The 15,215-nt window shown below is 46.6% G+C and overlaps 1 protein-coding gene across 3 annotated transcripts in view; it reads right to left on the bottom strand.

Moving 5' to 3' along the window:
• Positions 1-15,215, bottom strand: part of LOC311118328 (rap1 GTPase-activating protein 2-like) — a 40,905-nt gene that overhangs the window by 9,148 nt on the left and 16,542 nt on the right. For 2 of the 3 annotated variants that reach the window (XM_084193139.1, XM_084193140.1), the window contains 6 exons: positions 15,108-15,208; positions 4,177-4,306; positions 3,792-3,951; positions 3,326-3,396; positions 1,457-1,543; positions 1,112-1,252 (listed from right to left, as the gene is read on the bottom strand). In XM_084193139.1, the coding sequence (XP_084049265.1) occupies positions 1,112-1,252; positions 1,457-1,543; positions 3,326-3,396; positions 3,792-3,951; positions 4,177-4,306; positions 15,108-15,208 (690 nt within the window). Of the gene's footprint in view, positions 1-271; positions 466-1,111; positions 1,253-1,456; positions 1,544-3,325; positions 3,397-3,791; positions 3,952-4,176; positions 4,307-15,107; positions 15,209-15,215 lie in introns of those variants that run through there. The other variant, XM_084193141.1, reaches the window with a different exon arrangement.

The raw sequence follows: 15,215 nt of genomic DNA, 5'->3' as shown, positions 1-15,215 counted from the left end.
CGTAACATTATCTTTAGTGTAGCTTAACTTCTTCCAATGTGAAGTAATTGTTAGCTTGGTACACTATATTTTCAGAGTAGCTTCCCCAACACTGAATATTACTGATAATGATGCACTGTGTACTAGGCTACTATTTTAGTTCACTTAAATTGTAAAGAAAATCATAAGAAGCCTTATGATAACATGTCATCACTAGTAGGTTAGACTAAGGGAGACACAGACCGTGTGTTTCAACGTTAGTCTCGAGGGCATAAAACACAACAAACAAAACCACATGAACCGTGTTTATTGAGTGTTTCAATGTTTGGAGATGCTTTCAATATGGGATATGCTTTGTTCTGATTCTCAATCAGTATAATAAAGTATCTGCGACGACAGGTAATAAACAGTGACTGCTGTTGGAGCGATGAGCACAGCACCCCCAGTGGTTGAATGAGTGGCATGCAACACACACCTCCACACTGCCTGTGAAAAGACAATGAGACACCATAAGGTCAGACAGGGAGAGAGGGAGAGAGAGATGGAGAGAGACGGGTAAGGTGGTACAATAATCTCAATCAACAGCAGCGTGGTTGGAGGAGGGAAGAGAGAGAGAGAGAGAGAGAGAGAGAGAGAGAGAGAGAGAGAGAGAGAGAGAGAGAGAGAGAGAGAGAGAGAGAGAGAGAGAGAGAGAGAGAGAGAGAGAGAGAGAGAGAGAGAGAGAGAGACAGAGAGAGAGAGAGAGAGAGAAGAGAGAGAGAGAGAGAGAGCGAGAGAGAGACACAAAGAGAGAGAGAGAGAGAGAGAGACACCAAGAGACACAGAGAGAGACACAGAGAGAGAGAGACACACAGAGAGAGAAGAGAGAGAGACACAGAGAGAGAGACACAGAGAGAGAGAGAGAGAGAGAGAGAGAAGAGAGAGAGAGAGAGAGAGAGAGAGAGAGAGAGAGAGAGAGAGAGGAGAGAGAGAGAGAGAGAGAGAGAGAGAGAGAGAGAGAGAGAGAGAGAGAGAGAGAGAGATACAACATCAGTAGACAACTAGATAGGTGAAAGAGATTGTGTGGGACAGGTTCAGACAGGTTCAGACATGGCCTCAGATGATGAGGTGAAAAACGGTGTTAAAGAGTCACCTTGAAGGACTCCAGCAGTCCCCCATGGCCCTCATTCTCCAGCTTGTCCTCCTCCCCAGCCTGGCTTAGCCCCAGAGTAACCTGGGTCTGTCTGTGGAGCTCATCGTGAAGGTTATCCAGCAGCGCAGCTCGCGTCCGCCCCTAGACACACGCACGCACAGACACATGCACACACAGATCCATAGAGACACACACAGACGTATACAGATGCACAGAAGCAAACACACACACACAAAAAACAACACCACCATGTATCATTTAAGAAGCAGTAGTGGAGTTGACTGAGATAGATGAAAGAGATTGAACAACACATCCAGGGTGTCTCGAGTCATCTGCCCCTCTCACCTCTAGCTTGGCAAACTTGTCAGACTTGTAGCAGGCATTCTCCGCATTGATCAGCTTTGTCAGCAGGAAGTCGCGAAACTCAGGACCCTGGGGAGAGAGGAGAGGGGGAAGGAGAGGGGGAAGGAGGAGAGGTGACTTTCATCAGCACCATACTCATCATCATCTGGTCGTCTGGAGTCGATGGGATGAAAAGGACTGATACAGTGCCTTCAGAAGGTATTCACACCCCTTGACTTTTTCCACATTTTGTTGTGTTACAGCCTGAATTAAAAATGGATTAAATTGAGATTTTGTGTCACTGGCCTATACACAAAATACCCCATAATGTCAAAATGGAATTATGTTTTTAGAATTAATTTCAAAATGAAAAGCTGAAATGTCTTGAGTTAATAAGTATTCAACCCCTTTGTTATGGCAAGTCTAAATAAGTTCAGGAGTAAAAATGTGCTTAACAAGTCACATAGTAAGTTGCATGGACTCACTCTGTGTGCAATAATAGTGTTTAACATGATTTTTGAATGACTACCTCATCTCTGTACCCACACATACAATTATCTGTAAGGTCCCTCAGTCGAGCAGTCAATTTCAAACACAGATTCAACCACAAAGACCAGGGAGGTTTTTGAATTCCTCGCAAAGAAGGGCGCCTATTGGTAGATGGGTAAAAAAAAAAAGCAGACATTGAATATCCGTTTGAGGATGGTGAAGTTATTAATTACACTTTTGATGGTGTATCAATATACCTAGTCAGTACAAAGATACAAGTGTCCTTCCCAACTCAATTGCCGGAGAGGAAGGAAACCGCTCAATGATTTCACCATGAGGCCAATGGTGACTTTAAAACAGTTACAGAGTTTAATGGCTGTGATAGGAGAAAAGGATGTTAACAACATTGTAGTTACTCCACAATACTAAGGAAGCCTGTACAGAATAGAAATATTCCAAAACATGCATCCTGTTTGCAACAAGGCACTAAAGTAAAACTGCAACAAATGTGGCAAAGCAATTCACTTTTTGTTCTGAATACAAAGTGTTATGTTTGGGGCAAATCCAACACAACACATCACTGAGTACCACTCTTCATATTTTCAAGCATGGTGGTGGCTGCATCATGTTATGTGTATGATTGTCATCGGCAAGGACTAGGGAGTAAAAACAAAACAAAATCTGCTTTCCAACAGACACTGGGAAACAAATTGACCTTTTAGCAGGACAATAACCTAAATCACAAGGCAAAATATACACTGGAGTTGCTTACCAAGACGACACTGAATGTTCCTGAGTGGCCTAGTTACAGATTTGACTTAAAACGGTGTGAAAATCTATGGCAAGACTTGAAAATGGCTGTCTAGCAATGATCAACAACCACCTTAACAGAGCTTGAAGAAGAATAATGTGCAAATATTGTACAATCCAGGTGTGCAAAGCCTTTAGAGACTTACCCTGAAAGACTCACAGCTGTAATCGCTGCTAAAGGTGATTCTAACATGTATTGACTCAGGGGTGTGAATACTTATGTAAATGAGATATTTCTGTATTTCATTTTCAATACATTTGCAAAAAAAATAAAACATGTTTTCACTTTGTCATGGGGTATTGTTTGAAGATAGATGGGTGTGAAAAAATATAATTGTATCAATTTTTAATTCAGGCTGTAACACAACAACATGTGGAATAAAGCAAGCAGTATGAATACTTAATGAATAAACTGTATGATGGCAGGTTTATCATCAAACTTCATCATCACTGTAAATAACTGTGGGAAACTTTAACTCTCCCTCCATCTCTCACTCTCTATGTATCCTTATCCCTCTCCTTCCATCTCTCTCTCTTTCTCTCTCTCTCTGTAATTCTCTCTCTCTTACTTACCTTCTTGAAGACCGCTGGATTGGGGAGTGGTGGACCAAACGGAGGTACATCCTCCCTTGCTGTAACAGACACTGCCGACACAAAGCAATTAATGTCACCATTTACTGTGTAGAGTCTGGCTTATGTCATTCTAACAGTATTTCTTCCGTCCCTCTCCTCGCCCCAACCTGGGCTAGAACCAGGGACCCTCTGCACACATCGACAACGGTGACCCTCGATGCATCGTTACCTATCGCTCCACAAAAACAGCGGTCCTTGCAGAGCAAGGCAAACAACTACTTCAAGGTCTCAGAGCGAGTGACGTCACCGATTGAAACGCTACTAGCGCGCACCGCTAACTAGCTAGCCATTTCACAAAGGTTACATAATATCCATGCCTTAAAGGCCCACTCCGTAATAAATAAATAAAAACGGCTTTGCAAATATCACATGGTGAGCCTGTTAGGTTCATAGTAGGCTATAGTACTGACCTTGTATGTAGTGTGTTCAGTACCAGGGCTCTCCACCTGCACCAGCACATACGCATGGAGGAAGTTGGAAGCGATCATGTCAGGCACAAAGGGCGTGGCGTCTTCCTGGAAGACCGCCGCCACGATGTCATTTCCTATGTGCCTCTTCCTCTGGAGCTGAGGGACAAGAGCATAGTGTTTTGTAAACACCTTAGGACTGTTTTGACTGTATGTTATTCAGTATAATTAATCACAATTATTGGAGACAAAATGTACAGGAATGGTGTGGGGTGAGAGGGATGAGGAAACAGAGTGTGTTTATGAGTGACACACACACACACACACAAAACACATACTGTAACCACTGTTATTATGTTGTGTGTGGTGTAGCTTGTTCAGTACCTGTTGTACATCTCCCTCAGTGAAGGGTAGTTTAGTGGAGACGTGGAACATCATCTCTCTCTGTCTGAAGACGGTGTAGATGGACTCAGAGCCTGTCTGACCATGAGATACATCCAGACCACCACGGAACCTAGGAGCACAGTGACAACATAATATGATTATCATTACCATGACTTTAAATTATTGGGAAGGGCCAGGAGCATTTCCTGATCACGTGACAGGGAAAACTGCTGGCCCTACTCATGATGAATGGTAGCATGGTAGCAGTATATATAGTGTCAAACTCCTGCATTTCTCTCTTTCTCTCCCTCCTTCCTTACCTCCCTCCATTCTCCCTCTCTCTCTGCATGAACTATCTCTCTCTCCCATTCCCCCATCTCTCTACCTCTCCCTCCCTCCCGCTCTCCCTCCCTCTACCCCCCCTCACTCTCTCTGTCCCTCTCAGTAGTAGAGTAGTTCTCTCTCTCTCTCTCTCTCTCTCTCTCTCTCTCTCTCTCTCTCTCTCTCTCTCTCTCTCTCTCTCTCTCTCTCAATTAAATTAAATTAAATTTGATTTATTGGCATGACGTAACAATGAACATATTGCCAAAGCTTACTTTGGATATTTACACTATTAACATAATTAAAATAATCATCATCAATATTGTCAACGGGACAACAGTAACAACAATAACCAAGGATCAAAATAACCATTGAACAATAACAATATAGAGGACATGTGCAGGTTGGTTGGTCTGTCAGACACTGTCCCTCATCTTATGGCAGGCAGCAATGTAGTGCGCTGCCAACCCACAGCTCTCTGTGTCCTCCCCCAACAGGACGGGTAGCCTATTCTCATCAGAGAGATCTTTGAAGCCTTGAAAAACTGTTTCAAATTTGGGGAAATGACACTCTCTAATTGTTTTATATTTTCAACATTTTGTCAGGAAATGCAGCTCTGTCTCAGGTTCTGCTGTGGTGCAGTGGTTGCACAGCCTTTTACAGGGAGCCAGGTTTTCCTGTGTCTACCCTTCTCAATAGCAAGGCTGTGCTCACTGAGCCTGTACTTTGTCAAGGTTTTTCTAAGGTTTTGATCAGTAACCATGGTCAAATAGTTAGCCACGGTGTACTGTCGATTTAGGGCATTGCAGGGCTTGGTAATGATATGAGAGGGGGTCACTGTATTTTAGATGTTTCCAAAACTTAATTGTTATTTTTTGAGTTTGTATTATTAGTGGATATTGGCCTAATTCTGCCCTGCGTGCATTGTTTGTAGTTTTCCTCTGGACATGTAGGAGAATCTTACAGAACTCTGCATGCAGGGTTTTAATGGGGTGTTTGTCCCATTTGGTGAAATCTTGTTTTGCAAGTGGACCCCACACCTCGCTGCCATAAAGTGCAATTGGTTCAATGACACATTCAATTAGTTTTAGCTTAATTTTAATAGGTATTTCAATTTGAATTTGTTTTTTAATGGCATAGAATGCCCTCCGTGCTTTCTCTCTCAGTTCATTCACTGCATCATTAAGGTGTCCAGTTGAACTTATTTTTTAAAACTAAGTAATTGTAGTGTGTGCAGTAAACTTTGGTCTAATTCCCTGAGATCTTCTCTGGAAAATCATTATTTTAGTATTTTTGGGGTTTACTGCCAGGGCCCAGGTCTGGCAGTACTGCTCTAGCAGGTCCAGGCTCTGCTGTAGGCCATGTGCTGTGGGTGACAGCAGGCATAGGTCATCTGCGAAGAATTCCAGGGGCTGGGGATTTTTCTAGAATAGTGGCCAATTCGTTGATGTAAATATTGAAGAGTGCAGGGCTCAGATTGCAACCCTGGCGAAGGCCCTGCCCCTGGTTAAAGAATTATGTTCTTCTCTTGCCAATTTTGATGCTCCACGTATTGCCAGTATACATTGATTTAATTATGTCATATGTTTTACCCCCTACACCACTTTCAATAACTTTGTAAAACAGTCCTGTATGCCAAATAGAATCAAAAGCTTTTTGGAAGTTGATAAAAGCAAGCGTACATTTTGGAATTATTTTGGTGGACATGTTTATCTATCAGGGTGTGTAGGGTGTAAATATGTTTTGTAATAAATCATCCCCACGTTACTGTTCACACAAACACCTCTGTAATTGTTAGGGTCAAATGTGTCTCCCTCCCAGTAGTAGAATCTCTCTCTCTCTCTCTCTCTCTCTCTCTCTCTCTCTCTCTCTCTCTCTCTCTCTCTCTCTCTCTCTCTCTCTCTCTCTCTCTCTCTCTCTCTCTCTCTCTCTCTCTCAATTCAATTCAATTCAATTCAATTTAATTTCAATTTCAATTTAAGGGCTTTATTGGCATGGGAAACGTGTGTTAACATTGCCAAAGCAAGTGAAGTAGATAGTAAACAAAAGTGAAATAAACAATAAATATTAACAGTAAACATTACACTCAGAAGTTTCAAAAGAATAAAGACATTTCAAATGTCATATTATGTATATATACAGTGTTGTAACAATGTACAAATAGTTAAAGTACAAATGGGAAAATAAATAAACATAAATATGGGTTGTATTTACAATGGTGTTTGTTCTTCACTGGTTGCCCTTTTCTTGTGGCAACAGGTCACAAATCTTGCAGCTGTGATGGCACACTGTGGTTTTTCACCCAGTAGATAAGGGAGTTTATCAAAATTGGGTTTGTTTTCGAATTCTTTGTGGATCGCTGTAATCTGAGGGAAATATGTGTCTCTAATATGGTCATACATTTGGCAGGAGGTTAGGAAGTGCAGCTCAGTTTCCACCTCATTTTGTGGGCAGTGTGCACATAACCTGTCTTCTCTTGAGAGCCAGGTCTGCCTACGGCGGCCTTTCTCAATAGCAAGGCTATGCTCACTGAGTCTGTACATAGTCAAAGCTTTCCTTAAGTTTGGGTCAGTCACAGTGTTCAGGTATTCTGCCACTGTGTACTCTCTGTTTAGGGCCAAATAGCATTCTAGTTTGCTCTGTTTTTTTGTTTGTTCTTTCCAATGTGTCAAGTAATTCTCTTTTTGTTTTCTCATGATTTGGTTGGGTCTAGTTGTGTTGTTGTTGTTGTTGTCCTGGGGCTGTGTGGGGTCTGTTTGTGTTTGTGAACAGAGCCCCAGGACAAGCTTACTTAGGGGACACTTCTCCAAGTTCATCTCTCTGTAGGTGATGGCTTTGTTATGGAGGGTTTGGGAATCGCTTCCTTTTAAGTGGTTATAGAATTTAACGGCTCTTTTCTGGATTTTGATAATTAGCGGGTATTGGCCTAATTCTGGTCTGCATGCATTATTTGGTGTTTTACGTTGTACACGGAGGATGTTTTTGCAGAATTCTGCATGCAGAGTCTCAATTTGGTGTTTGTCCCATTTTGTGAATTCTTGGTTGGTGAGCGGACCCCAGACCTCAGAACCATAAAGGGCAATGGGTTCTATAACTGATTCAAGTATTTTTAGCCAGATCCTAATTGGTATGTCAAATTTTATGTTCCTTTTGATGGCATAGAAGGCCCTTCTTGCCTTGTCTCTCAGATCGTTCACATCTTTGTGGAAGTTACCTGTGGCGCTGATGTTTAGGCCGAGGTATGTATAGTTTTTTGTGTGCTCTAGGGCAACGGTGTCTAGATGGAATTTGTATTTGTGGTCCTGGCAACTGGACCTTTTTTGGAACACCATTATTTTTGTCTTACTGAGATTTACTGTCAGGGCCCAGGTCTGACAGAATCTGTGCAGAAGATCTAGGTGCTGCTGTAGGCCCTCCTTGGTTGGTGACAGAAGCACCAGATCATCAACAAACAGAAGACATTTGACTTCAGATTCTAGTAGGGTGAGGCCGGGTGCTGCAGACTGTTCTAGTGCCCTCGCCAATTCATTGATAGATATGTTGAAGAGGTTGGGGCTTAAACTGCATCCCTGTCTCACCCCACGGCCCTGTGGAAAGAAATGTGTGTGTTTTTGGCCAATTTTAACCGCACACTTGTTGTTTGTGTACATGGATTTTATAATGTCGTTTGTTTTTCCCCCAACCCCACTTTCCATCAATTTGTATAGCAGACCCTCATGCCAAATTGAGTCAAAAGCTTTTTTTGAAATCAACAAAGCATGAGAAGACTTTGCCTTTGTTTTGGTTTGTTTGTTTGTCAATTAGGGTGTGCAGGGTGAATACGTGGTCTGTCGTACGGTAATTTGGTAAAAAGCCAATTTGACATTTGCTCAGTACATTGTTTTCACTGAGGAAATGAACTAGTCTGCTGTTAATGATAATGCAGAGGATTTTCCCAAGGTTGCTGTTGACGCATATCCCACGGTAGTTATTGGGGTCAAATTTGTCTCCACTTTTGTGGTGGGGTGATCAGTCCTTGGTTCCAAATATTGGGGAAGATGCCAGAGCTAAGTATGATGTTAAAGAGTTTAAGTATAGCTAATTGAAATTTGTGGTCTGTATATTTTATAATTTCATTGAGGATACCATCAACACCACAGGACTTTTTGGGTTGGAGGGTTTGTATTTTGTCCTGTAGTTCATTCAATGCAATTGGAGAATCCAGTGGGTTCTGGTAGTCTTTAATAGTTGATTCTAAGATTTGCATTTGATCATGTATATTTTTTTGCTGTTTGTTCTCTGTTATAGGGCCAAAAAGATTGGAGAAGTGGTTTACCCATACATCTCTGTTTTGGATAGATAGCTCTTCGTGTTGTTGTTTGTTTAGTGTTTTCCAATTTTCCCAGAAGTGGTTAGAGTCTATGGATTCTCCAATTACATTGAGCTGATTTCTGACATGCTGTTCCTTCTTTTTCCGTAGTGTATTTCTGTATTGTTTTAGTGATTCACCATAGTGAAGGCGTAGGCTCAGGTTTTCTGGGTCTCTATGTTTTTGGTTGGATAGGTTTCTCAATTTCTTTCTTAGGTTTTTGCATTCTTCAGCAAACCATTTATCACTGTTATTACTTTTCTTTGGTTTTCTGTTAGAGATTTTTAGATTTGATAGGGAAGCTGAGAGGTCAAATATACTGTTTAGGTTTTCTACTGCCAAGTTTACACCTTCACTATTACAGTGGAACATTTTGTCCAGGAAGTTGTCTAGAATGGATTGAATTTGTTGTTTCCTAATTGTTTTTTGGTAGGTTTCTGTCACAAGCCGGGCTAGAACTCCGGTCTCAGATGTGGAAAGCTGGGGGTACTACCCCTTAGCCACAGAGGAGGTGTTGTAGGACCCAAATGAAACACCCAAGGCAATACTCCAGGTAAGTTGATTTAATGTTCCAAAACAGGAGGCCAAACAAAACAACTCCACGAGGGGAGAAAAACAAACTAAAGATAACTTCGAACAGCTTACTAGGACAGACACGGTGGGACAAAGCAGGAGACACATAGTCAGGACGCAATAACCAAGTGAGAAACAAGGGGAAAACACACAGCTAAAATACTAAAGGGAAAACAAGGCACAGGTGACCTGGATCAAACTAATGAGGACACACGAGGAAGAACTAAGGCAGAGGGGAACACAGCTGACCTCTAGAGGCCCGGAGACAAACAGGAGAAGCAGGAAGCTGACAGGACCCCCTCCTCTAGGAACGACTCCTGACGTTCCTTCCAGAACACCCTGGCCCCCGGGTGCGAAAATCTCGGATCAACCCTGGGTCCAGGATGTCCCTGGCTGGAACCCAGGAGCGCTCCTCTGGCCCGTAGCCCTCCCAGTCCACCAGATACTGCAGAGAGTTCTGGACCCTCCGGGAGTCCAGTATCCGGCGGACTGTGTAGGCTGGCTGGCCGTCAATGATCCTGGGAGGTGGCGGGGGTCTGCGTGGGGGGGCAAAGGGAGAAGACAAGACAGGTTTAATAAGTGAAACATGGAAAGTGGGGTTAATTCTAAGGGAACGAGGGAGAACCAAACGATAAGACACAGGGTTAACCTTTCTAGCAATGCGGAAAGGGCCGATGTATCTCTGGGAAAGCTTCTTGGACTCGACCCGGAGGGGCAGGTTCTTAGTGGCCAACCAAACTCTCTGACCAGCTCGGAAACTAGGGGCCGTCCGGCGGTGGCGATTAGCCTGACTTTGGTATCTCTGGGAGGTCCGAAGGAGGGCACGCCTGGCCTTCTTCCAGGTCCGCCTACAGCGTTGGACAAAGCGCTGGGCCGAGGGAACACCAACTTGCGCCTCCTCCTCTGGAAATAATGGAGGGTTGTAACCGAACTGGCATTCGAAGGGGGACAATCCGGTGGCTGAGGACTGGAGGGTGTTGTGGGCATATTCAGCCCAAATGATATAGGTGGCCCAAGACGTGGGATTACTGGCCGCCATACACCGCAGGGTGGTCTCCAGATCCTGATTAATCCGTTCCGTTTGACCATTAGACTCTGGATAGAACCCCGACGATAGGCTGGCTGTGGCCCCAACAAGCCTGCAGAAGGCCCCCCAAAACCGGGACGAGAATTGGGGACCTCGGTCAGAGACCACGTCCAGGGGAATACCAAATATCCGGAAGACATGGTTCATGAGGAGCTCAGCAGTCTCCTTAGCCGAGGGCAGCTTGGGCAGGGGAATAAACCGGGCAGCCTTAGAGAAACGGTCTACCACCACTAGGATGACGGTGTTGCCCTGGGATAGAGGAAGTCCCGTAACAAAGTCCAGAGAAAGGTGTGACCATGGCCTTCGAGGAACAGGTAAGGGATGGAGCAGTCCCTGGGGTCGCTGGCGTGTCGACTTTCCCTGGTTGCACACAGGGCAGGCCTCAACATAAACCTGCACGTCCTTCTTGATGGACGGCCACCAAAACCGCCGTCGGAGGAACTCCAGTGTGCGAGCACTGCCTGGATGGCATGTCAAGGGCGACTCATGACCCCACTGCAAGACGCGGGCCCGAACAGAGAGAGGAACGTACAGGCGACCGGCAGGACCACCGCCTGGATCGGGCTCATGGACAAGAGCTTCTCGTACCCCTCTTTCTAGTTCCCACTGAAGAGGTGCGACGATCCTAGACCTCGGAATAATCGATGCCAAGGGCTTCTCTCGTACCTCGGGAGAATAGACTCGAGACAGGGCATCCGGCTTGACGTTCTTGGTGCCAGGTCGGTAAGACAGGAGGAACTGGAATCGATTAAAGAAAAGGGACCATCGTGCTTGCCGAGGGTTCATCCGCTTAGCCTGTTGGAGATATTCCAGGTTCTTGTGGTCCGTGAGAACCTGGAAAGGGTGCTGAGCCCCCTCAAGCCAATGGCGCCACTCCTCCAAGGCCAGTTTTACCGCAAGCAACTCTAGATCCCCCACGTGGTAGTTGCGCTCGGCCTCAGACAGGCGGCGAGACATGAAGGCACAAGGGTGTAATCTCCCATCCGCACCCCTCTGTGACAGGACGGCTCCCACCCCCACCTCTGAGGCGTCCACCTCCACCACGAAAGGTCTTTCTGGGTCAGGGGTCACCAGAATCGGAGCAGAAGTGAAGCGGCGCTTGAGATCCTCGAAGGCCCCTGCTGCTTCCGGACCCCAGTGAATCTTGGTCCCTCCTCCCTTGGTAAGCGTCGTCAAGGGGGCTACCACCGAGCTGAAATTCTTGATGAACTTCCGATAGAAGTTAGAAAAGCCAATGAACCGTTGAACCTCCTTGACCGTGGCAGGTGTGGGCCAATCGTGGACCGCCTTGACCTTCTTGGGATCCATCTCTAGGTGCCCGGGAGTGACAATAAACCCGAGAAACTGAGTCTGAGAAACATGAAATTCACACTTCTCAGGCTTAACGTAGAGGTGATTGTCAAGGAGCCTCTGGAGAACCCGGCTAACATGCCCCTCATGCTCCTTCAGTGACCTCGAGAAGATGAGGATATCGTCCAGGTACACGAAGACGAACAGATTAAGCATATCCCGGAGAACATCATTAATCAGGGCTTGGAATACTGCGGGGGCATTGGTGAGCCCGAACGGCATCACCCGATATTCATAGTGCCCCGTGGGCGTGTTGAACGCCGTCTTCCATTCGTCTCCTTGCCGGATCCGCACGAGATGGTAAGCATTGCGGAGATCCAGCTTAGTAAAAATGGAAGCCCCTTGAAGCAGCTCAAAAGCAGTGGCCATGAGAGGAAGGGGGTATCGATTCCGAACCGTGATCTTGTTGAGTCCCCGGTAATCAATACACGGCCTAAGACCCCCGTCTTTCTTTTCAACAAAAAAGAAGCCCGCCCCAGCCGGGGAAGTAGAGGCATAGATGAGGCCGGCTGCCAAGGACTCCTTAATGTAGGTGTCCATAGCTGCGTGCTCGGGGGAGGACAAGGAAAAGATCCGACCTCTAGGAGGGCAGCACCCAGGGAGTAGATCAATGGCACAGTCATACGTGCGATGAGGCGGTAAGGCAGTAGCCCGGGCCTTGCTGAACACTGCCTTGAACCGATGGTAAACACTGGGGACTCGGGAGACGTCAACAGACTCTTGAAACTGGGTACTAGGGGCTGAGGGACTCTGAAGCATGCAGGTGAGTTGGCAAGTGGGACCCCAGCTTAGAATGGTGCCAGTAGGCCAGTCGATCTGGGGATTATGTCTGCATAGCCAAGGGTGACCCAGGATAATAGGATACTCGGGAGAGTCAATAAGATAGAAGGTCTCCTCCTGCTGGTGTTGAGAGATGGTAAGTCGCAGGGACTGAGTCGCCTCGGTAACCTTTCCTGGTTCCAGAGGTCTGCCATCTAAGGCTGTAACTGCCTGGGGTTGAGGAAGTAGTTGGGTAGGGATCTTAAGTTCCTTAGCCAAGGTTACATCCAGGAAATCACCTGCGGCACCGGAATCGATCATAGCCTGGACCCGATGCTGGTGGCCCCCCCAGGACAGAGTGGCTGGAATAGCCAGGACAGCGTTAGTAGGAGGCGCTCTAATTCTCCCCATCACAGCCCTCCTGTAGCTGGGCGGGGACAGGCGTTTCCCGAAAGCTCGGGGCAAGTGGAGCGGAAGTGGCCGGCAACCCCGCAGTAGAGGCACCGACGCTCCCTCATGCGACGTTCCCTTTCGTTGGGAGAAAGCCTGGAACGGCCTAACTGCATGCTCTCCGGGGAATCCTGGAGCAGTTCAGGAGCCGGGGAAGCTCTGAATGACGGAGTCCAAACAGGAGAAACAGAGTTGCTCAGAGGAACTTGGGACTGAGACACCTGACGGCGAGCCGTTCTCCGCTCTCTTAGACGATTGTCCAGGCGGATGGCCAAGGCTATGAGGGACTCGAGATCTCCAGCTGGTTCCCGGGTGGCTAACTCATCTTGCAGGGGCTCAGATAACCCTCCCTGAAAGCAGACCCTCAGCGCTTCATCATTCCATCCGCTCCTTGCTGCTATGGTCCGGAACTCAATGGCAAAATCTGCCGTGCTTCGGGGGCCCTGACGGAGAGACAGTAGGCGCTTGGAAGCCTCCCGCCCACTGACAGGATGATCGAACACCCGCTTGAACTCTTCTACAAATGCAGCGTGGGAGTCACAACAGGCCTCCTGGGACTGCCACACCGCAGAAGCCCAGGCGAGCGCCTTGTCTGAAAGAAGGGTAATGATGTAGGCAATCTTGGAACGGTCTGTGGGAAAACTTGAGGGTTGGAGCTCGAAGGTGAGGGAGCATTGGGTGAGGAAACCCTGGCAAGAGCTTGGATCCCCAGAAAAGGGCTTGGGAGGTGGTAGTCGGGGCTCCGCCAACCGAGAAGGCCTGTCGTCACTGGGGGGTGACCTGGGGGAAGGGAGAGGACCAGGGAGGCGTTCAAAGAGCTGGCGGAGGGAACTCATCATTTCGGCCAGGAGTTGAGAATGACTAGCCATCAGCTCCTCTTGTCGGCTGAGAACGGCTTCATGGCGCTGGAAAGAAGCCTCATGTCGAGTGATCACCGCCAACAGGTCCTGGGAACTGAGTGTTTCTGGGTCCATGAGTGACTTGGTTATTCTGTCACAAGCCGGGCTAGAACTCCGGTCTCAGATGTGGAAAGCTGGGGGTACTACCCCTTAGCCACAGAGGAGGTGTTGTAGGACCCAAATGAAACACCCAAGGCAATACTCCAGGTAAGTTGATTTAATGTTCCAAAACAGGAGGCCAAACAAAACAACTCCACGAGGGGAGAAAAACAAACTAAAGATAACTTCGAACAGCTTACTAGGACAGACACGGTGGGACAAAGCAGGAGACACATAGTCAGGACGCAATAACCAAGTGAGAAACAAGGGGAAAACACACAGCTAAAATACTAAAGGGAAAACAAGGCACAGGTGACCTGGATCAAACTAATGAGGACACACGAGGAAGAACTAAGGCAGAGGGGAACACAGCTGACCTCTAGAGGCCCGGAGACAAACAGGAGAAGCAGGAAGCTGACAGTTTCAACACTACTTTCCTTCCATCTATAGCATTTCTTAATATTATTCAGTTCCTTTGGCTTTGATGCCTCATGATTGAGTATTGCTCTGTTCAAGTAGACTGTGATTTTGCTGTGGTCTGATATGGGTGTCAGTGGGCTGACTGTGAACGCTCTGAGAGACTCTGGGTTGAGGTCAGTGATAAAGTAGTCTACAGTACTACTGCCAAGAGATGAGCTATAGGTGAACCTACCATAGGAGTCCCCTCGAAGCCTACCATTGACTATGTACATACCCAGTGTGCGACAGAGCTGCAGGAGTCGTGACCCGTTTTTGTTGGTTATGTTGTCGTAGTTGTGCCTAGGGGGGCATATGGGCTCTCTCTCTCTCTCTCTCTCTCTCTCTCTCTCTCTCTCTGTCTCTGTCTCTGTCTCTCTGTCTCTCTCTCTCTCTCTCTCTCTCTCTCTCTCTCTCTCTCTCTCTCTCTCTCTCTCTGTCTCTCTCTCTCTCTGTCTCTCTCTCTCTCTGTCTCTCTCGATCTCTCTCTCGATCTCTCTCTCTCTCTCTCTCTCTCTCTCTCTCTCTCTCTCTCTCTCTCTCTCTCTCTCTAGTAGAGTCGTAGTAGAGTTGTATCTATGTCTCTCACCCCTTAAAGTCATTCAGCTCTATGTTGTCTCCCAGAACACTGAGGAACTCTCGGAAGGCTGGCGTCTCCTCGTTGTTCCCAAACAACTCCTCCTCTGTCGTCTGGGAT

Source organism: Coregonus lavaretus (genome assembly GCF_964263955.1).
Source record: "Coregonus lavaretus genome assembly, contig: HAP1_SCAFFOLD_1904, whole genome shotgun sequence".
NCBI classification, from domain to species: Eukaryota; Metazoa; Chordata; class Actinopteri; order Salmoniformes; family Salmonidae; genus Coregonus; species Coregonus lavaretus.
The sequence above is the reverse complement of the archived record's forward strand: the minus strand, read 5'-3'. Positions and strand labels throughout refer to the sequence as shown.